Consider the following 23657-nt stretch of genomic DNA (forward strand, 5'->3'; position numbering starts at 1 on the left):
ACTTATACTATAATTTGTTAGAGTGGAAATACCTTGTACAATAAATTGCTCTGTATGTATAATTTCTTTTAACGAAACTAAAAATATATCATTTATTGCTGCTTAACAAAACAAAGCACTTTTCAAATGTTTTTGTGCTCTTCATAAATATTCTTTGTGGCTTTATCATACCATTCCATTGCTTGGATTTAAGTAAATGAAATGCCCCATGAAATACTTAGTGTTCTCTAATTTTTCACCATTATAAACGTAAATAACTTTGTTAAGACTATATACATGCAGCTTTTTTTCTATATTTAGAATTGCCTCCCTACAAAGTTCCCAGAAGTAGGGTTTCTGGGTCAAATGATGGGAATAAGCTTAAACCTAGAAAAACACATATTGCCAGATTGCTTTCCATAGATTTCTACCACTGGGCACTAATTACCATCTTGCCCAATTTGCAAAAACTGATATTTCAAAACCTTTACCTGTTTGAAAGGTGAAACTTCCATAGTTGTCTTACATTTTAAAAAACTACTTGATGGTGAATTATCTGGCCTTCATATGTACTTATGAATTGTCTAAAGTTTTCCTTCTCAATTTTTATGAGCACTTTGTATAACGAAGATAACCTGTCTTGTTTAGGACACATGTTTTCAATTTTTGGTTTGCCAAATGTTTATTAACTTCTGTACTTCCTTGTGGATTGTCTATTCACCTCCTATTTACTTGTGAGGATCTTAATGTTTTCTTCTAGTGAATATAAATTTATAATTTCCTTTAACTATTTCACCGTTTTGTAGTATGCCTTTTGCTTTTATACAGATATCAATACTTTCAGTTTGTATACAGACAATCCTTTTTCTTTTGTGATTTCATTTGTTTCTCCACTTAGAAAAATGGTTCATGCTCAGAGATTTCATAACTATACATTTATTTTTTCTTTTCATTTCCTGTTTTTTTATTTACTTTGTTTTATATTAGGAATTTATTTTAATGAAAATGTGAGGTGAGACATTAGGTCAATTCTGTTCTAAATAGCAAGAAAATTATCACACCACATTTATAAAGTTGTTTCTTTTTTCATGATTTGTTATTCCTCTTTTGCAATATGTTAAATTGTCTTATAGTACAGTACTTAATCTCGTGTTCACTGATATATATATATATATATATATATATATATATATATATATATATATATATAAATATATTTACTACTACTATCACACATTACGAAAGCTTTACAGCTTTTGGTGTCGGATCTTACTCTTTCTTTCCCCAAAGTGCACATCTGTCACAGCTCTGTCAAACTCTTGAAGAAGTCCTGTGGTGATTTTGATGGGATTGTCATTAAAGTTATAAGTGAACTCGGGGAGAATTTTCATCTTTTTAATATGGTATCTGTATATCAATACAACACATTTTTCTCAGTGTTTGCGTGTGTGTTTGTAGATCATACAGAGAACTAACAGTTTACCTTTTATTTCTTTAAAGGACTTTGGGTGTCCTTGAAGCTATTACCAGGTGACCTCACACAGGTTCAGAAGAATTTTTCACATTTGGTGGATAGATCAACAGCAATTGCCCGAAAAATGGGCTTTCCTGAAATAATACTTCCAGGTAAACACTTTGCTTGATTCTGTTCTGCTTCTTCTAGGACTGCCTTCCATGAAGCAGTTACTTCTAACAGGTCATGAAACAACATGGATCTATATATTTAGTTATCTGTAGTCAGTAAAATCAAGATAGTGGGAGATCCAAACAGGGTTGCAGTGCCTTGAAAATCTACCCAGTGTGCAAGCCCAAGATCACGCTTTTCCATGTAACTCAATTTTTCTGTTCACCCTCTCTTCCTGTATGTTCTGCATAAGCCCCTCTGAAATGCTGCCCTAGACCATCATCAAGTAGAGCTAATGATGGCACAGGCTCTCCACCCTGAGAATAATCTGCTTCGTTTGCATGTACCTTTTCTCATGATGCTATCACCAGCATCGTGGGCTCCTTACCAGGAAACTCGAGCAAGACACCTGCTCAGTTCAGTCCCAGCTGGACCCCCTGCTCCAGTTGTTTCAGCTCCAGCTGTGTTCTTGGCTTTCCCCAGACATGTGGGGACAAGAATGAAAACACTCTGCAGATTCTTACTTCAGTTTCCTCTTGCTTGCCACCACATGTTGGCGATCGGCATACGTGTTCTCCTGAATTCACTGATTTAACCCATTTAATGTCTTAATCTTTATAGCAGTTGAATGAAATCATTCCTTCAGGGAACTTTCTGTGATATATGTATGTGTTATAAAAAGTATACGTGTTATAAATAAATAATAAAATGTGAATATATTTTATATTCTATAGACAGATAGAATATATAAATAAATCTTTGACGTGTTGGGAAAATTCTAGAAAACAAAGCTATCTATCACAGAAATACAGGTTCTTTTAAAGTAATACAAGATCTTATTCTTCCTTTGAGAGATTAAAGAACAGTAATAATTTGTTGCTGCACCTATTGTCTGCATAAGTAGGTATTAAAAGAATATTTGTGGAATGAATGAACAAAAGAGCTATAAAATAGGAATGAACTATTCTCATGAAAGAATCGTTCATCTTCACCTGTCTTCCAGAGCCATTTCCCCCTAATACATATTCATCAATATTCTGGGAAAACATTTTGTCTTCTTGTTTAAAAAAAAACAACTATTCATGATATTCCTATAACTGAAGGCAGTTTTATTGCTACAGCAAGACAGAAATCTGAAAAACTAAAGTAGAGAAGTTTATTTCTTTGGACAAAGGGAATTTATCTTTGAAATCTGGCTGGGAAGATTCTGTGTCCCAGTAGGACTGCCAGGGCTGTAACAGACGTTAAAAATCATCTCAACTGATGGTTCCCAAATGCTAATCTTGGGTCAGCTCATCGGGATCACCTGGGAAACATTAAAGTACAGGTTCCCAGATTTTTCCAGAAACTCTGATTCAGTTTGTAAGACCAGGGCTCCCCAGGTGATTGGCCAGGTTTGAGAAACATAGATCTAGACCAAATCCCTCACCTCATCGCTCCTTCTCAACGCCATTTAAACAAGCTCCAGATGTGTCTTCATCTCTTCTCTCTACTCTCCTTTCCCCTCTAGCTAAGGCGTTCTTTCTTTCTGCCCTCATTTTCTCAGCTAGATTCTTGGAAGCGATTATATAGTCTTGTTTTCATACCTGCTTGTCACCCTCCCACTGCTCCAGAATGGCTGTCACCAGAGTCACCAAAGATTGCAATACCACTAAGTCCAAAGGTTGGTTTTTGGCCTAATGATTATCTGTGTTCTTTCAGCAACATGTGACACTGTTGCTCCTTCCCTTCTTGAAATATTCCCCTCTCATCATCAGTGACCGCACACTCGTCTCTTTTTCTTCATTCCTTTATTTGAGGACTCTCCTAGGCCTCCTCTCTCACCTTATCACCTTCTGCCTCACCGTTAAATGTTAGAGTTCCTCCATATTTGGTCCTTATCTCCTGTATTAGTTTGCTAGGGCTGCCATAAAATACCACAGACTGGGAGGCTTAAACAACCGAAGTTTATTTCCTAACAGTTCTGGGCGCTGAAAGTCCAAGTTCAAAGTGGGAGCAGGTTTGGTTTCCTTTGAGGCCTCGCTCCTTGGCTTGCAGATGGCCACCTTCTCCCTGTGTCCTCACGTGGTCCCCCCTTGGTCTGTGTGTTATCTGTGTCCTAATCTCTTCTTAGAAGGATACCAGTCATACTGGATTAGGGCCCAATGTATGAGTTCATTTTACCTTAATCACCTCCTTAAAGGGCCTATCTCCAAATACAGTCACATTTTGAGGTCCTGAGGGTTAGGACATCAACAGAAGAATTAAGGGGGCACAATTCAGCTCATACCAAGTCCCGTTTGCTTCTGACTTATATTCTCTCCCTCGGTGAATTCATCTACTCACTTGGCCTCTGTATGTTAGTTGCCTTCAAATCGGTATCTCCCACCCCAGGACCCCTCCTCTGAACTCCATTACCATAGATCCAACTACTTACTGTCCTGGGACTTTAGTAGGTACTGTTCTCACCCCTGGTCACTCTTCTCTTTAATTGGGTAATTCTTACTCAGAATCCCCATTTGGAACTCGTAACCCTGTGCATCTACACTCAGCTCTTCTGCTGTGTTTTATCTAAGAGAATGGCACCCCCATCCATCCAGTTGCACACACAAGAAGCCTGGAAGTCACCCTTGACCCCTCCCTGTCCTTTATACCTCTAACAACATTTGTGGATAAGACCTGCCAGTTTTATCTTTGAAAGGCCTCTCAACACATCCCCTCTCTCCATCTCTGTTGCCACAACCTGAGTTGTAGCCACTGTCATCTCTTCCCTGGGAAACCACCACGTCACATCCTAACTGGTTTCCCTGTGTCTGCTCTTTTTTCCCTTGTATCCTCTTCTCCACACTATAGCATAAGTAATCTTTTATGATTTTGTCCACTCCTCCCTCCTGATAACATTTTGTTGACTTCTGTTTATATTTTGGATGAAGATGTAAATTCTTAACTTGGCCTGCAAGCCTCAGGGAGACTTGTCTCTTGTCTGTCTCTGTAGCTTCATCTCCCACCAGATCCCCCCTCACTGTGAACACTTCCATCGTACGTCTACTACCTCTGGGCCTTTGCATATGCTCCTCTCGCTCCTTCTTACTTTCATCCCTCCAGCATCAGGTCAAAGGAAAGATTCCCACACCCTCCAGTCAAGGTTGGGGCTTAGTGTGGTGCTTTCCCAGAGCCTGGCCTGTTCCTCCATTTGTAATGATGCATTTCGTCATGTGGTTATCTGATCATGCTTCTCTTCCCCGCCAGACTGTGAGCTGTATGAGAGTGAGGCTGGTACGTGGCTCACCATTGTCTCCCGAACACATAGCACAGTGCTAGGTACAGAGTAGGTGCTGAGTTTTTTAAATGAAAATTATCTCATCTGATTGTACCATCACTTATTCAAAGAGCCATCAATGGTTGGAAATTGAGGCTGTTACCTAGTTTTCACTTTCATAAAAAAAAAAAAAAATCACAATGAATATCATTATGGATCATCATTGCCCACATTTTTGATACTTTGGGACAAATATTACCAATGAAGTTGCTGTGTCAGTTAAGGCTTTTGACACAAACTGTCAACTTCTCCATTGACCATGATGAGTATGTCAATTAAGATTTCAAACTGTAATGTGTAAATAAGCCCCTTTTCTTCATCCGCACTAATGGTGAGCAGTATCTTAATATTTTTTCTAGTCAAACAAATGATGAAAATCATATGTGCTAAGTATGCACCCCAGTTTTTTTGTAGTGCTGTAAGGTTTTATTTCACATTAGGAGGCAGTTTAATACAATTTGGAGTTATTTTTAAAATACTGAGGCCTCCCATCCAAGAGCTTGGTACGCCTTTTATGCCTTCCAGGTTTCATTTATGTATCTCCATAACGTTAAAAATGTTTCTTCACTATCGAGGGCTACACATTTATTAATTCATTCATTTTTAAATTTTTGTACTGGTTAACCAAAAAATATGACAAGCAGAAAATCTTCTTATATCAGTAAAAACAATAAGCTGATTTAAATAACAATGAAGTGTTCCATGGGCTTGAAGAAACAGTGTCTGTCTCATCAGGTTGTTATATGAATTGAGTAAGTTATTGCATATAAGACACTTTGAAAACAGCACATAGTAAACAGCACATTAGCCTTCATTATTTTCAAATGTGTTCAAATATCACACTCTTCAAGCAAGGCATCACTGAAAAACAAAATCTGCCACCATAACCTAATAAAATATATTGTGTACTTATTATTAGACAGCAATTATTAATAAATGGAACAAAGGGTTACCGTTGAAAAGAGTTCATTTTTTAAAACAGCTACACTTCAAAAACACTGGCATGTACAGAAAGGTAAAATGAGGTAAGCTGTAGAGAACAGTACACATAAAAACTGTCGTATGACTAGTTCACTATAAAGTCAGATCTGGCAATTCATATATTTACTTATAGTTTATCTTGTTAACATCTTGAAAATTAAATGTGACTTCTCTCAGCACCACTCACAGGATGGGTTGTCATGTTGCAGGAGATGTTCGGAATGATATTTACGTCACCCTGATTCATGGAGAGTTTGACAAAGGGAAAAAGAAGACGCCGAAGAATGTGGAGGTGACCATGTCTGTGTACGATGAGGAGGGCAACACCTTGGAGGTATGTACACACCGCGGCCCAGAAATCCTGCTGCTGTCACACACTTCTTTACAACAACGAGGGACTTTTGGCCTGATGTTAATTGCTTGCCACCTGAGGGTGCATTTAGTTTTTTTATAAGGAAAAAATATGAAGCCTGTTAAATTTGTGATGAGTAATTGCCAGTTTTACTAATACACCCATTGAAACTCTTATTTTCATATTTCTCCGATGCTGAGAAATATCTCAAGCCACTAGTGATTTCATGTGTATGCTTCGGATGCAGAGGTGTTTTATTATTTTCAAATTATGTAGCCACTTGGAAGCCCGTTACAGTCCTCTGGGGCTTGAACGAAGTGGCATTGAAAGGCCGATTTCCTCCACCTGGGTGAGCAGAGCCAGAGGAGACATGCCGGTTAGAGAGCTGTTAAACTGGAAGTTTCTTGGTTAGAGGTCACCTATCACTACTCAATAGTTTTAGTAATCAGGACACTGCAGCCCAAAAAGGTTAAGTTGTTTTCTCTGGGAAACACAAGTGTTTGTGGTAGAGCTAGGAATGGATCCGGGTATTCTGACTTTCAGTCCAGAGTCCCACCATCTGTCACAGCATTCTGTCCATATGGAGAAGGAGTGAGTCTTGATTCTGACCTCAGCGAGGATAGGCAGGAGGCTTTCATTGTCTCAGCTGACATCTGGCTCCTCTGTATGAGCCATAGTTAACCTGCCTTAGAATCCACAAATCAAGCTCTCAGTTCACTCAGCTCACTGACTGCCTCCTTCCCAAGGCCGTGAAGGGCAAAGCTTTGTCATTTCCCCATCTCTTTCACAGATAGGAAAATCTTTGAAGGAAACATACCCAAACAGTCGACTCAGTCAAAGTCGCGTTCTGTATTGGAGGGACAAGGAATAGAGACAGTGGAAATGTAATGGCTGTGTGCGATGTCAGAGGGGTAGTAGCTAGTGGGAGAGGGGTTATCACTGTGTGAGGGGTATAAATGATAAATGTCTAACTAGTCCATTGTTTTGTACACCTGAAACTAATGAAAAAAAAGAAAATGCTGTGAGCCATGGGATGGGGTTGATTTATTTGTGCTATTGATAGAGCCCTAAATCCTATAAGTTGAACTACACACCTTCTCCTGATGGGTCAGTTTACAGCTTTGCTAACTAGCTGGGAAGTAACCCCACTGAGGCCTGGCTCTGCCCTAAGTGATTCGTTGCTAGGAAAAGACATAGCCCTAAGTTTCTGTGAACATGCTGTACTTCTATACCGGGTCCTTAAAGCAGAGTGTAGACAGGACCTCACACACTGGTGCATCTGCATATGTGCATAGGTCCTGGCCACCCTCACTGGGTTTCTGTTCGTTGACACAGAAAAGAAGAAGACAGAAAGGAGCATGTGTCGCTGGGGAGGGAAGAGAGAATAAAAGTTGCAGCAAAGAGGAGTGTTAGGATGGCACTGGGTCCCTTAGCAACTACCACACTTAGACCCTCAAATATAGTGGTAGAAACGCATTCTTACTCTACTCTTCACCCTGCAGATACAATCAGCTTATGGGGGACAGTGTCAGGAATCGGGGGGCGTGGGGATGGAGGGCAGAGGGCTCTTGCTTGGTGTGTGGGGTACTCTTATTGTTCTAGATAATAACATGCCCTCCTAATTTTTGTTTTCCATCCAAAGAAAGCAATTCATCCCGGTGCTGGATACGACGGCATTTCAGAGTACAAATCGGTCGTCTATTATCAAGTCAAGCAGCCCTGTTGGTATGAGACTGTCAAGGTGAGAAGGTACCATTTGTAACCCCGGTCACACAGTGAACCTTGTTTAGATTCCTTTCTTCTTTTTACCCATAAATTGTGCCTAATTTACCCTGAAGTTTTAACAGGTTGCCTATGATGTACGACAAGAAATGAATTGGTAATTATAATTCTATCTACGCATATTTGTATTTTAAGAAACTCGGAATTCTTAAATAACATTCTCCTTCATAAATTGTAGAAATTTGATGTAAACGGGTTGCCAAGATGGTCCAAAACCAAGTGGAAATTTTCACACCCTGCAAGCAGTTGCCTGACATTTTTTTTCTTTCTTGGCCTCTAACCAAGTTTTCTGGGCCTCCTTTTGATTTAAATATGTATATAACAAGTTCCAAAGTGCTTTTCCGATCACTCATCTCACATGAGCCTCTCAATAGCCCTGGGACTAAGCCAGTCAGTGTTGTAAGGCCCGTTCTGATTAGGTGGCTGAGACTCAAAGAAGTTGAGTGACTTCCGAGATCCTATAGCTATTTAGTGTCCGAGTCTAAATTGCAGCCCACTGTTTCTGAATCCCAGGCTCCATCAGCTCTTTCTGATTGTCAAGTCTTATGAGCTCTCCATAGAAACTTCAGAAAATAAAAATTTGCATTGCTATCTCAATTCACAACTACTTTCCCCAATTTTATATACTTCATATGTTTTGAATGACGCTGTTACACAAAGGTATATCGTGCTTTTAAAAACTACTTATCTTGAAGCATTAAAAAGGTCTTCAGAAATGTAATTTTAGATACTCTCATAGTAGTGCATTATATAATCATGCCAGGATTTATTTAACTGTTGGCCACAAATTCTCTGCTCTTTCCAATGTCTCATGCCTCTGTGTTCCCTGTCCCCCCTGTTTACATAAGCCTCAGAAAGTGTCCTTGTCCCCAGTATGTATCTTTTCTTTCTATTATAGACCCTAATTATTACAATACAAATATATGCCCTGCAGTCTGGAAGGTCCTATATAGACCTCAAAGTATTGATCTTTTCCTTCTAAGATTTCCTGTTTCATCCTTGAGAAAATCCTGGAAATTTGTAGCATCTCCATTCTCAGAATCTATCACACACAGCTTCTCCTGAGGTTCTTTGGCTTGGAAATAGCTACATCTCCTTTGTATGAAACCTGCCAAATCTCACTCTGTTGCAGTTAGTGCTGTGAGAAGATGTTAAAAATGAGCCCAATTCTATAAAATGAGCTATGAGTATAAAATACTGTGCATATCTATAAACTATTAATTTCTTCTTCTTATGCAGGTATCCATTGCTATAGAAGAGGTTGCTCGCTGCCACATAAGGTTTACCTTCCGACACCGATCATCGCAGGAATGTAAGTATTTGGAGGTTCACAACATTTCCATCAAAAACATATTTACTCTTCTTGTTTGACAGTGCTTTTGTGGGTTTGGAGAACAAGGTATTTGGAAACTAGATACTTGGCTTCTTTATTTCAGAATTCATTGGTGCTAAGGAAATCAGAAAAAAAAAATGAATTTTTCTGGGCTTTCAAGATCTGTATTATTATTCTGTATCAGAATTTCCCCCCAGCTGTGTTCTGTGAATACCGAAGGTCTATAAGATGCTAATAGACGCTCTATGACAAAGTTGAATAGGAATAGGAAATGCTGCACAAGGTGCGATCACAAAATACAATGAATGTTTAAACTTTAAACAATTTATTACAGTAAAAGACACATTGCCATTAATCCCTCTCAAAATATCCCCCCTTGCTTTGAACATACTTATCCCATCATTCTTGCCCCTTTCTGAGGCAGTTCTGGAAGTCCTCTTTCATGAGTGTCTTTTTTTTTCTTCAAGTTTATTGGGGTGACAATTGTCAGCAAAGTTGCATAGATTTAAGATGTACAATTCTGTATTACATCATCTACATATCACATTGTGTGCTCACCACCCAGAATCAGTTCTCCTTCCATCACCATATATTTGATCCCTTTTTCACCCTCATCTGCTACCCGTCTCCCCGCTTGCCCTCTGGTAACCACTAAACTATTGTCTGTGTCTATGAGTTTTATGTCTTCATTTGTTTTTCTTGTTTTTTTGTTGTTTTCAATTTTATATACCACATGTCAGTGAAATCATATGGTTCTCTACTTTTTCTGTCTGATTTACTTTGCTTAGCATAATAATCTCAAGATCCATCCATATTGTCGCAAATAGCACTATTTTATCTTTTCTTATGGCAGAATAGTATTCCACTGTGTATATATACCACAACTTCTTTATTCAATCATCAATCAAAGGACATTTCATAAGTGTCTTTAGTTGCACTGTCATGGCTGCCTTGATGTCCTGAAATGACTCAATATGTTTACCTTTCATGGTCATTTTGAGTTTGGGGAGGAGCCAGAAGTTGCAGTGTGCCAGATCCGGTGAATAAGGTGGATGAGGACACACCGTAATGTTTTTATTTGACAGAAATTGCTGTACTAGAAGCGATGTGTAATACAGAGCGTTGTCACGATGGAGGATGATTTACAGCACACTTTAAAACACACCTTCTCTCAACCATAGCTCACACCTGACTTACTGCACTGAACAAGTTGAAACTTGTCTCACCGTTCCTAAGGTTCAGCGCCACTTCCCGCATCGAAGACCCCTGCCTGTCTGTTGGATGGCATTTGGCAGCTGCATTTACCGTATTTTGTGATCACAACAGAAAGGTTCAGGGTCATACATCACTTCTGGTACGGCAATTTCTGTCAAATAAAAATATTACGGTGTGTCCTCATCCACCTTATTCACCGGATCTGGCACACTGCAACTTCTGGCTCCTCCCCAAACTCAAAATGACCATGAAAGGTAAACATATTGAGTCATTTCAGGACATCAAGGCAGCCATGACAGTGCAACTAAAGACACTTATGAAATGTCCTTTGATTGATGATTGAATAAAGAAGTTGTGGTATATATACACAGTGGAATACTATTCTGCCATAAGAAAAGATAAAATAGTGCTATTTGCGACAATATGGATGGATCTTGAGATTATTATGCTAAGCAAAGTAAATCAGACAGAAAAAGTAGAGAACCATATGATTTCACTGACATGTGGTATATAAAATTGAAAACAACAAAAAAACAAGAAAAACAAATGAAGACATAAAACTCATAGACACAGACAATAGTTTAGTGGTTACCAGAGGGCAAGCGGGGAGACGGGTAGCAAATGTGGGTGAAAAAGGGATCAAATATATGGTGATGGAAGGAGAACTGACTCTGGGTGGTGATCACACAATGTGATATGTAGATGATGGATTACAGAATTGTACATCTTAAATCTATGTAACTTTGCTGACAATTGTCACCCCAATAAACTTGAAGAAAAAAAAGGACACTCATGAAAGAGGACTTCCAGAACTGCTTCAGAAAGGGGCAAGAATGATGGGATAAGTATGTTCAAAGCAAGGGGGGATATTTTGAGAGGGATTAATGGCAATGTGTCTTTTACTGTAATAATTATTTTTTTATTTAAACATTCACCATGTTGTTTGAACACACCTCGTATGTTTATCTCCCTCTTAGACATGCACAATGTGTGTTGCCATATTGCTGAGAAGTCCTGAAGCCAGAAAACTATTTAATATGAAACTGTTTAATCTGTTGTTGCCCAGAATTACTATTTTCCTCATGCAAGAACTATTTCAAGTCTTCGATTACAGCTTGTAAAAAAAGTGTGAATGGAGAAAAATTATGGTTTTCAGGTCACAAAATTTCTGCAAGTGTCTTGTTCTCATTCAGCACTTCATAAAAATGCCATTCTTCCTTCCAAACTGAATATACTGGACCCATCTATATATCAGATTGCAGGCCAGGCCCTAGGTATATGACAGCAAATGGGACATGGCCACTGCTCTGAAGAGTCTCTGGTCTAGTTAGGAAGATGAGCAAGAAACCATCTGATTAAGTTCAGAACAGTGTGATATGTGTGACAGCAGCAGAATTGTAAGGGAGCACGGAGCACAATTCCTAACTCCGTCTGGGCATTGATGCTGAGATTTCCTACATCTTAGCTGAGACTTGATGGTGAGTCGAAGTTAACCCAGTGGAAGATGACAGTGGAGAAATGTGTTTGAAACCTAAAGTGAGCTCAATAGGGCTGAGGTGGGAACAGGGGGAGCAATCATAACATTAGGATGAACCACGTGAAATTGCTCTTTTGTAGATCAATATCAAATAGTCAAATATCAGCAAAGAGTCAAATATCAGTAATTTCATATGGTTCTACATAATAGTAAGCTAGCATTTTCCAAGCCTTATTAGTTTGTACCAGGCACTAAGTGAAACTCTATGTATACACGGTCTTGTTTATATTCACAGTAATCTGATGAAGTACGTACTACTTTTATCCACATTTATACATAAAGAAACTGAGGCTCAGGAAGATGAGATAGTTGGCCAAATTCACACTGCTAGTAAATGATAGAATCTGATTGTCATCTCTGCTGTCTGGTTACAGGCAGGCTGAAGCCAGATCATGAACGATGAAGGTTATTTTGAACCATGTTATGGAGGAGCCATTAAAGGGTGTTTTATGGGTGGTGGTTTGGTATGTTTATAACAGCTTTATTCATAATACCCTTATATTGCACACAGCCCAGATGGTCATCTAAAGGAGAATGGATAAACAAATTGTAGTATAATCATACAGAGGGTTACTGCTCAGCCAGTCTGGGGACACATGAGTTACAGCAGACCTTAGAGTTGTACCTATAGTGAGAACAGGTCATAAGTTACCACCTCCATCAACGTCTAAGTGGGGTACATGGGGAGCTCAGAGGCCATACCTAAAGACCACGAGGGAGGTGCTCTGTTTCTTTGAGTGGCTGGACCCTCCTCCCCAAATGCCACAGAGCACACATGTCCACTTCTGGCACCCAAGCTAATATCTTGGAAGGAAGAGGAGAGTAGAAACCTCATGAATGTATTTTAGAGCAGAGTAGTTGACCTGGTTAGATTTGATTTTGGAAATCTCACTCTGGCTACAGTGTAGAGAAAGTAATGGGTAGATAAGGACTGGAGACAGAGAAACTGGTGAGGAAGGTCTTGTAGAAATACAAGGGAAAGATGCGGGTGGCCTGTACTTGGGTGGGAACAGAAGGAATGGGCAGAAAAGGCACAGGTTTCAGAGGTATTCAGCATATGGAGTTGATGTGGGGGCTGAATTGGTGTCAACACCCACATTTCTGATTTATAGAATCGGGTAATTGCTGGCCTCATTCCTTTGCCAATGTAGGGAGAGGAGCATATGGGAGTACCAGAAGATTTAAGTGTGGGAAACATTTCCTTTAAGAAGCCTGTGACACACCCAGCACACATGACTTATTGCAGCGTGCTGCACTGTGTTGATTATAGCATGATTGAACAACACCCCCCAAAGCAAAATGTGAAATCAGTTATCATAGCCATCACTTCCTGATATCCTTCTGCACTGCTCAGACACATATTTCTGTCTTTTCAGCCAGAGATAAATCGGAGCGAGCATTTGGGGTGGCCTTCGTGAAACTGATGAACCCGGATGGCACCACCCTGCAGGATGGGAGGCACGATCTGGTGGTTTATAAGGTGGTGCAAACAGAATGAGGCTCAGAAAATGGCTGAGGAAATATTTACTCTCTTTGAAATTGGTTCTTAAGGTTCCTTTCAGATTTATGTGTGAAAACATCAGAAACTTGTCCAGAGCTATGTGTGTTTACCCCATAGAGTCCAGAAGCACAATGGACTATGTCGCAGCAGCTGCTTGGTCTCCCACCCCCTTTCTGGAAAGAGCGAGTTGCATTATTATTTGGTCTCCCTCTCCTGCAAATGGCATTGCCTGGTGGTGAACAGTCAAGGGCTGCCTTCTTGCCTTCTGCTCTTTGTGTCATCCTGCATGGAACACAGACAGTTGCACTGTTGGGCTTGGTTAGAGTGTGGTGGGTGTAGTAGGATGTGGTTTTCCTATCAGCGAGAGCCAGGCACCATTTCTCTGCTATCGGGCTTCGTTTCCTTCCGTGACAGTTTTGTCCTCCTTCTTCCCTCTAACTGCGACAGAGCTATCACCTCTACTGAGATTTTTAGAGTAGAAAGTAGATGCTGGAAGATCTCATTTATCCAACAGTATCACAGAGTTAGTAACTTTTTTGAGATGCATCTGTCTGATCTGTATTGTCCTTAATAGCTATTAGTTCATAAATAGTTTCGGAAGGCATGGCAATCTGTTTTTCCCCCACAAGCTATTTCTTCCCAATGAACCCAGCCAACCCAATGACATGTAATTGTGACCATTTAGAGGTTCAAGAAAATGAAATCCAACCTTATTCTTTAATATTTATTTATTTATTGCAGAGACCTAGGATATTCCTAAGTCTAGATCACAACTTCCTCCATTTTCATTCAATGTTGAAATCATTTCCGGGCTCCAATTCTGGGAAGGTAGTACAGTGTCTCAGAGTTGGAAGGGATCTACGTCTGATTTGATGAAATCCCATTTCTTATGCTGGAAACGCCTGTGTTCTTGATCGATACTATTTTTATTTGCATGTAAGAGGTTTTGCCCAGCCTTTGGTGTTCCTAACATGCTTCCTTTTCAGGGTGACAACAAGAAAATGGAAGATGCTAAGTTCTACCTGACCCTACCTGGAACCAAGCTAGAGATGGACGAGAAAGAGCTCCAAGCATCCAAAACCCTGGCCAACTTGACTCCCACCAAGGATAGCACAAAAGATAGCTTTCAGATTGCCACCCTCATTTGCTCCACAAAGCTCACCCAGAACGGTAAGTGTGGTGACCGCAGTGACACCAGAATGAGCTTTCTGCTTGGTCCTGCTGGGCTCCTTTGTTAGACTTGGGGTTACACCTTCGGAGGTAGGAGAATGACCTTTGGATTCTGCTCCCTATTCTTCACATGATGGTCTGGGTGGTTCTGACCAAATAGCTAAAGCTCCTTCTGAGGTTTTGTTGTCCATTTTTCAAACAGGATGAAAAGCATTTTGCTATTTTTTTAATATTGGAAAACCTATAAATGTATTCATTAACAGGGGAGGTAAAATTAGAAAGTCTTAGGCTTCCTTCCTTCAAGGCAGAAAGGACTCTAATAACATGCTCTGTATGATTATGTAACAAGAGATGTTGGTGATGAGGCGGAGGACACTGGTGGAGAATTGCAGTCTCCTGCCCAAACAGGTGTGGCAAAGAGCGGGGAGGGTTTCCTGTTAGAGTCCCGTCTATCCCCACATAGTCTCCTCTGTCCCATGTTTTCCCCAAGCTCTCAGGGCTTTTCCATTAAATCAGCTGAATAGTTCAGATGGGCTTTGTTTTCTTCCTCCTTGAAATCTCTCACATCAAGTTTTAACTTCTCTGGTGTATATCATGGCATTTGATAGCTAATAACAGCATCTTATGCATTTAACCTATGTAACATGGAAGGAGTCTTACTGGACGGAGTGAGCCTGGAATCACCTGCTCCGGAGACTTGCCTTAGAAATTCTATGGCCCCCGTGCTATGTTGTAGATGCGTTTCTTTGGCCTCTGACAAGATTTGGGTGAGGTACCTGGCAGGGGCGCTGCCTTAGGGAAGTACTAAGATAGACAAAACAGTGTAGATATAAGGTACACTCAGAGATCAGATGTTGGTTATCTTTAGCAGGGGTCAGTATTGTTTGCTTGGATGATTCATGGTTGGCTAGAGAACATGGGTAGTATTTCAACTTGGACAAGTGACTAGACTCAACAGAGTGAAGTTTGGGGCTGATCCATTGGGAAAGTAAAAGCACATTCACCAAAAATTAAGCCAGAAAAAGGCACAACTGGAGAGAATATAAAGCTATGTAGTTGCAGAGGACTCTGGGGGAGACAGGGAGGGATGAATAGGCAGAGCACAGGGGATTTTTCGAGCAGTAAAAACTGTACTGTATGATACTATAATGGATACGTATCATTATACATTTGTCAAAACCCACAAAATGGACTACACAGAATGAACCCTAAACTATGGACTTGAGTTAATAAACCATGTCAATTGTAACAAATTTACCACACCAATGTAAGATGTTACCAGAGGAAACTGAGGATCAGTGAAGTGATATATGGAAACTGTACTTTCTACTTAATTTGTGAACCTCACACTGCTCAAAAATAAATAAATAAACAAACAGACAAACAAATAAATTCTGTTAATTATGAATAAAACAAAAATTTGAGTCAGAAAACATTCTGAGCTTCACAGAAGACATGACAAACTTGTATCAGTGACATAACCTTTGTTAGAGGAAAAGTAAATGTAATAAACTGCTGATACGAGGTGAAATGGTACAATAGTTATGGAAGATGATTTAGAAAGTGCATCAAAGATGTAAAATGCATTCAGACCCTTTGACCCAGTAATTTGACCCCTAGAAATTGAACCCAACTAAACAATGAGAGATGTGCACAAAGATTAACGTATAAGGATGTTTCACTGTTATTACTAATAGGAGAATGGAAACAATCTAAATGTCCAGTTTAAATGATATAATGTAGTAAAATGATAAAATATATGCAGCTGCCAAATACATTTCAAAACATAATCCATGACAGCCCAAAATTTTAACACTGTATAGACTATAATCCCAGTTTTGTTTGAATATTTGAGGACAAGTTGGGGCCAGTTGCCTGGGTTCAAATTCCAGCTCTTCCACTTACTAACTCTTTCATCTTGGGCAAGTCCCTTGATCTCTCTGTGACTTGGTTTCCTCTTTAAAATGGGAGTAATAATAGTATGTATTTCAGAGAATGAAGTAAATTAAAATAAGTGCTAGCAAAGCAACAGTGTCTAGCCCCTTGTAAAGACTATGAGTATTAACTATTGTTATTATATCATTATTATTATGTGTACATACAAAAGGACTAAAAGGAATAACTTCAAAAGTTTGGATAGTTCTTATTTTCTTTATTCTTTTTGGTATTTTCCAAATTTTTAACTATGAAATGTCAAAATGTTATTTAATAGACAATATAAAGCAGTAATGTACTTTTGGGACTATCAAGGGATATTCAAGAGAGACAGCATTTATCGAACAGTAAATTATCCTTCCCAGAGATGACAGTTCAAAGAACGTAAGTAATAAAAACTTGAAAATTAACTTCTAATGCAAAGCAAAAGGAATCTCTGTAAGCGATAACCATATTGTTATATTGTTTATTATCTCCAAGTCAGAAAGTTAGGAAGTTGATTGACAGGTTTCAGTACTCAACTTAAACATTTGATTGGCTGATATCTACATCGCCCATCTTCTAAATATTCCACACCTGGGCTGTCCTGCTAATGACAGCCACCAGCCACCTTGTGAAATTTAAATTAATTAAAATTAAGTGAAGTTGCAAATTCAGTTCCTTAGTTTCATTTAGTCTCATTTCCGGTGCTCAGTAGTTTCCTGTGGCTGGTCACTTCTGTGGTGGGCATCGCAGATAGGAAATGTTCTTGTCATCACAGAAAGTTCCATCGGGTGGAACTGTACTTCTTCCTTTGTTGTCATCACATTCCTAGTATTTAGATCTCAAAAATATGCAACATACCAAAATAAATAAATAAATAAATAAATAAATAAATAAATAAATAAATGTCTTAAACGACATCCTCTCCCAAAGAAGGTTTAAGTAGGCCAACACATCTAAACCAGAGAGGGGTGATCTGCTGTCAGCGTGGACAGACATAGGAGGAGGGACCAGATGTGGGAAAGCTGAGAACAGCAGGACGTCATGAGCGTCCGAGAAAACAGGGCCCGCCTAGGGACAGATAATAACTGTGGGTTGCTCATGGGTTCGCTTTATTCTAATGTGATGGAAATGATAAAGAACCAAGGTAGTTGATTCTGAGGAAGAAGAAGCTGGAGACTATTAATAAGCCTTCAGACTCGGAGGGCATTTTCCGATCAAGAGGGTAGCCGTTCTCCTTTCACACAGAGGCTGTGATCAAAGGTTTTCCTCCTTAGCCTGAAGAGGGCGATTCAGACTCAAAAGGCGAAAAGCCACTGGCTCTTGTTACAGACAGAGCTTGTGGACTCTTTATTTATTTTATTAATTCTTTTCAAAACTGGAACAGACCAATTTATATGGGATCGTGTGTTGCGGGGCCCGCATGGACGGTGAGGATAGATTTGTGTTCCAGGAAAAGGATAGGGGAGTTCAAGTTCCTGCAAATGAGGGGCCTGTGCCAGGTCATTCATGGTCATCCTACACCCTAGCACACCAAGACTCCAGTACTGCCATTATTAACCTCACTTTACTGATCAGAAAATTGAGGTAAAATATCGGGGGTGCCAAAAAAATGTATACAAGTGGACGTTTTGGTCAACGTGGCTCAAGCAGTAGTTCGCTGTAATCCGAAGTGTCTGGAGGCTGATGGTAACCACTTTGAGCACCTCTTGTAATTGCAGAAGTCAAATGTGACTTGTATTCATCTTTTGTTATCGGTATATATCAAGTATTACAATTTTAATACAGCTTTCCTTTCTTAAATTGTGTATACATTTTCTGGCACCTTCTGTGTTTTGCCTAAGCTCACGAGTGGTGATCTTGGCTCTGAAAATAGATACATAGTTAAAAAGCGTACGTTTTTTTCTTTGTCTTTCTTTTCTTATTAAAATGTTACGGTGCCTAATCCTTTTTCAAAGGTATTCACTACCCTCAATTTGGGGATTGTCATTCAGAGTATCCTGAATTCTTACACACTTCTGATCGGGATATAAATTGGGACAACTTTGGGAAACGTTTGGGTAATATCTAATGGGACTGAAGATGATCGTTCCTGATGGTCCAGAAATTCTACTCTAGCTCTGTACTCCAAGAAAGTGCTGTACCTGGACACCAGAAGACATATGCAAATGTTCATAGCAGAATTGTTTGTGATAGCATAAAAGTGGAAATGTGTTTCTACAGTAGAATGGATACACATTTACGGTCCATTCATACAATGGGAAAGAGACTGTGCAGCCGTGAAAATTCACTAAAGCTATATGCCCCTGCCTGTATGGATCTCAGAAACACAGTCTCGAGTCTTGGGCTCTTTCCATAGCACTGTGCCGCCATGTTTCTAGCCTTAAGACCTTATGATTCACCAGATGCCAAATGTATTCTGGGTACGAGCCATGACGTGGCATGCAAACCTCGTCAAGGAGTAAACCTCTGGGCTCATGGATGGGTTCTTGGCAAATGCTTAAAGCTGCTGTGTGACTCTTCACCCTGCTGAAGTATCTAAATCCTTTTCCTCAGGCAGCAGTGAGGGAAGTGAAGGAAGGAATGGAGCAGTATTTTTAGCCTGTGGCAGAAATAGGAGATGGGAGGAGGAAAGTGGACAGTGCCTCATGGATAGACCTAGCATCATGCCTGTTCAATGCTGAGTGAATGCATGAGTGAGTGAATGAATGAATTGAAGAATTGTATTGAGCATATGACCAGCTTCCTCAGGGTTACCAGTTCTCTTTCCACCCATCCATTCATCTAATTCATTCATTCTTTCATCAAACACATATTAAGCACCTCCTAGGTGCCTAGCAGTGTGGTGGGGTATAACAATGGATGCAGTGTGGTTCCTGCCCTCAAGTGGCCAGAGATACGTAGTGTGTCTTTATTATTTGTATATGTGTGTGTGTGTGTGTATCTGTATGTGTACCGTGTTTCCCCGAAAATAAGACCTAGCTGGACAAGCAGCTCTAATGCACCTTTTGGAGCAAAAAGTAATATAAGACTTGGTCTTATTTTACTGTAATATAAGACTAGGTATAATATAATATAATATAATATAATATAATATAATATAATACCGGGTCTTATATTAATTTTTGCTCCAAAAGACACATTAGAGCTGATTGTCTGGCTAGGTCTTATTTTTGGGGAAACACGGTATTATGTATATGTGTGTGTGTATGTGTGTATGTCTATGTACACATACATGTACATGTAGGAAGCAATGCAGATAGCAGAGAGTGATTGGGTAAGTCTTCCCAGAGGGAATAAAGTTTGAGATGGGTCATGAGATGTAAGTAGAGCTTATTAAATACATCGTATTAGCAGTTCAGACAAAAGGAAGAATACATGCAAAGACATGGAGCTATTCCAGAGCATGCCATAGTTTGGAGGGCAATGAGTTGATCTGTCTGACTGCTGAGAGGTAAAAAGAATGGTGGGCAATGGGGCCGGCAGGAGAACATAGCGGGGCCTTCCTGCCATCTAGAAGTGGTACTGGGACTTTATTCTGTTAACAGTTAGGAATCTCCAGCACCAGCTTTTGGAGACTTTCCAGGGACTAAATGCAAGCCAATAAAACAAACACACCTGTGAAGCAAATTGACTATTCTAATGGACAGTACATGTTTTCAGCTACTTACATGTATTTCTAGAAGTCCGTTGATTAAAAAGTATGTATGGCTGCTTTTACTACATAAAGCTCTGTAAATAGTAGTAGTACCTTGATACACTAAACAAAATGATAAAATAGTAACCGTCCAGATGACTGTTCTATTTTTCTGTGACACTTTAGTAGCTCAACATTCATTAAAGTTATAAGTGGCTTAAAGATTCAACATTATGCGCTTTAAATCCAAAAAAATAAAACCTCAAGATTTTTATCCCAGCCTTACCCTAAGGGCCATGCCTTCCTTTGAAATAGCAACTTATCTGATTTGCTTGTCTGTTTGTATCTTTGAAGAACGCTGGGGAGGTAGTATAATACAGAGCAACGACATGGCTGTTTGGAATTAGGGAAATGTCTAATTAAATTCCATTCCTACCACTCCCTGGCAGTTGTGTGACCTAAGGCAAGGAATTTAATTTCATGAAGCCTCAGTTTCCTCATTTCAAAAATGGAAAAAATAAAATCTGCTCTACAGTGTGGATGTGAAGTTTAAAGGAATTAGTGCACGTATACTCGTATAAGTTGCCTTTTTCCTTTGCAACCACCGAGATGCACATAGTGACAAGGGATAAATCAAGCAAAGCAGCAAATTAAAGGGAGGAAGTTTACTTACGTGTCTTTAGGTTTTAACTATATGGCTATGATGTCATTATTTGAAAAATGTGAGTTCCTTTCACATATTATTTTATGTACTCGAACGTTAGTGGTTAATTTTTTTTCTCTTTGGAAAATGAAAGACCACAAGGTTTTTCTCTGATGTAGATAGGATACAGTCAATTAAAAGACTACATGATGGATTGGCCACCATTGAAAGCACTATCTTTTCTAGAGAGTTCTGTTTGGGTTGCTTTTTATAATTGGTGTCTAATGTTTGTGGTTTGTGGTCGTTTCTCCTAGTTGACCTGTTAGGATTGTTAAATTGGCGTTCGAACTCCCAGAACATTAAACACAACTTAAAGAAGTTAATGGAGGTAGATGGAGGAGAGATTGTTAAGGTATGTATATATGTTCGTGCTCAGAAATATACCCACTATATCATTACTTCAACATTTTAAATTACATCTATCACTGTAAATATAAAGCTTGTTACCGACATTGGGAAGCAAGTGTGCAATTTTTAAGGAAATGCTATTTTTAAAACCTATTCTATTGAACCCTAATTATTCCCCGAATTTCTTCAGTATGACACCGAACTCAAAGCACCAAATAATGTCTGTGTTTTTCTTTCTTCAGTTTTTGCAGGATACACTAGATGCACTTTTTAACATAATGATGGAAATGTCAGACAATGAAACGTATGACTTCCTTGTGTTTGATGCACTGGTAAGCAGTTAAAAATACTAACTAGTGTTTATTCGCACAACTGTGTAATTTTCAATATTTTTACTGTTAGAAAGAATTGTGACAAACAGCCTCCTGCATGCATACGTCTCTCTTGATTATTTCTTAAGGCTAAATTTCTGGAAGTAAAATTTGAAACATTGATTTATACTCCAAGCCTTTCTTTTTTCTGTATCCTGTTAGATCTCAATTTTGATGTGCATGCTCTTTCTCATTAGGGAAAACAAGGTTATGTTACATTAGAAATCAGGAATCACTTTACTCACTTTAAAATTGTCTAGTCACAAAGCCTGGAGAAACCATTAACAACGATGATTGTAGCTTGTTGTATATTGTATACTAGGGTGTTCACGCAAGGGAGACTGACTTTCCAAGTCAGAAATGAGTCTTAGTCTTTTTATGTACTATATACAACCCTGAAGACAAATTTGTCATACAAAATACTTAAACATACAACCCATTTTAACAACTGAAACCTAGACAAGGAGAGGAGATCTTGGGAGGCCAGAAAAAACAGTGGAGTGGAAGAAGCTGACATATCCAAGCCAAGCATCATTTTCTCATGGTTGGGGTGTAGGTTCAGTGCAGAATTTTACCTGAATGTTTCCGCAAAGGAGGAAGGTAAATTGCAGCTTTAAGTCATTCACCAGCTTGGAGAAATTGGTAAATTCAAGCAGTAGTCAGGACGACGTTGAAGGTAAGGATGTACGCTCAAGAGAGGAAATGCCTCCAGCTGAGGTCACACCTGGTCAGGTTTATGGAAAAGAGAGACTTGGTGCTAAGCTCTGGGGAACGAACTGGAGACAGATTCCTGTGGGACAGAGCAGCTGGGCATATGTGAAAGTACCAGGTGCTGTTTTTTTGCACTCTTCCATCATGAGTAGGTGCAAAGGGGTTATTTGTAGATTTTACTCCTGGTAGTGACCTGAGGGGAAAATTGGAAGGTAAAAATCTGGGGAAGTTCAGTTATCGGGGTGCCCACACTGCACTCAGGAGCCAAGTGTCATGGACTATTTCGTTAGATACATCTCTGGTTTAGTGGATTCTTCCCACAGGAAACGCCTGCCCATATCCTCCTCCCTCCTGTCCCACTATCTTCCCTGACCTCTGATACTTGTGCACTGCACTCTCTTTGAGACAATAAGCTCCTTGAGGCCAGGCCTGCATGCGTGTAGTGGTTTTTCACAGCTCGTAGCACAGTGCGTGACCCATAACGGTCTTTCTATTCATGTTAAATCCAAAGAAACCCCAAGACTTGACATCCGCTCTGGAATAGTAAAGTGAGAATGCTACAAACATGATCAGGGAGGAAAAGACAGCACCCAGATGTTAAAATCTAGTTTGTTGACTGCCTAGGGCTGGTACCGTGCTGTTATTTATATGTTTCACCTTTGGCAGGTATTTATTATTTCACTGATAGGAGACATCAAGTTCCAGCATTTTAATCCTGTCCTGGAAACCTACATTAACAAGCACTTCAGTGCCACTTTGGCCTATGTGTAAGTATGATTCAAGGGAGCTGCCTGTTGGTGGGTTATTGGGTTTGCACTCTTAGACCTGGGTTGTTGACAAACAAGAGGGTCAGAGGCTGAGTAAACATGTCTGGAAGGGTCGAACCTTGTTTGAAGCTTCCTGGTGGAAAGAGGGAGCTGTCTAAGTATTCTAACCCTGCAAAAGGTGAGAAGTCCAGGCCCTGCCTTCTGGGAAATGAGAAAGGAGATAAGGCTCTATTTCTTGAAGAATCCAGAACATATACCCTGTTTCCCCGAAAATAAGACCTAGCTGGACAATCAGCTCTAATGCATCTTTTGGAGCAAAAATTAATATAAGACCTGGTCTTATATTATTTCTATTCTATTCTATTCTATTCTATTCTATTCTATTCTATTCTATTCTATTCTATTCTATTCTACCTGGTCTTATATTACAG

At 39.6% G+C, this 23657-nt stretch overlaps 1 protein-coding gene across 1 annotated transcript in view; it reads left to right on the forward strand.

The window, feature by feature from the left end:
• DOCK5 (dedicator of cytokinesis 5) overlaps positions 1-23657 on the forward strand; it is a 189167-nt gene that overhangs the window by 103829 nt on the left and 61681 nt on the right. The window contains exons 13-21 of the mRNA XM_019714857.3: positions 1480-1605; positions 6092-6216; positions 7877-7975; positions 9256-9328; positions 13478-13581; positions 14589-14772; positions 21284-21381; positions 21620-21709; positions 23126-23226. Of these exons, the coding sequence (XP_019570416.3) occupies positions 1480-1605; positions 6092-6216; positions 7877-7975; positions 9256-9328; positions 13478-13581; positions 14589-14772; positions 21284-21381; positions 21620-21709; positions 23126-23226 (1000 nt within the window). The remainder of the gene's footprint in view (positions 1-1479; positions 1606-6091; positions 6217-7876; positions 7976-9255; positions 9329-13477; positions 13582-14588; positions 14773-21283; positions 21382-21619; positions 21710-23125; positions 23227-23657) is intronic.

The sequence above is a fragment of the Rhinolophus sinicus genome, chromosome 15 (assembly GCF_057876585.1).
Source record: "Rhinolophus sinicus isolate RSI-liver-muscle chromosome 15, RSI-T2T, whole genome shotgun sequence".
Classification (NCBI taxonomy): domain Eukaryota; kingdom Metazoa; phylum Chordata; class Mammalia; order Chiroptera; family Rhinolophidae; genus Rhinolophus; species Rhinolophus sinicus.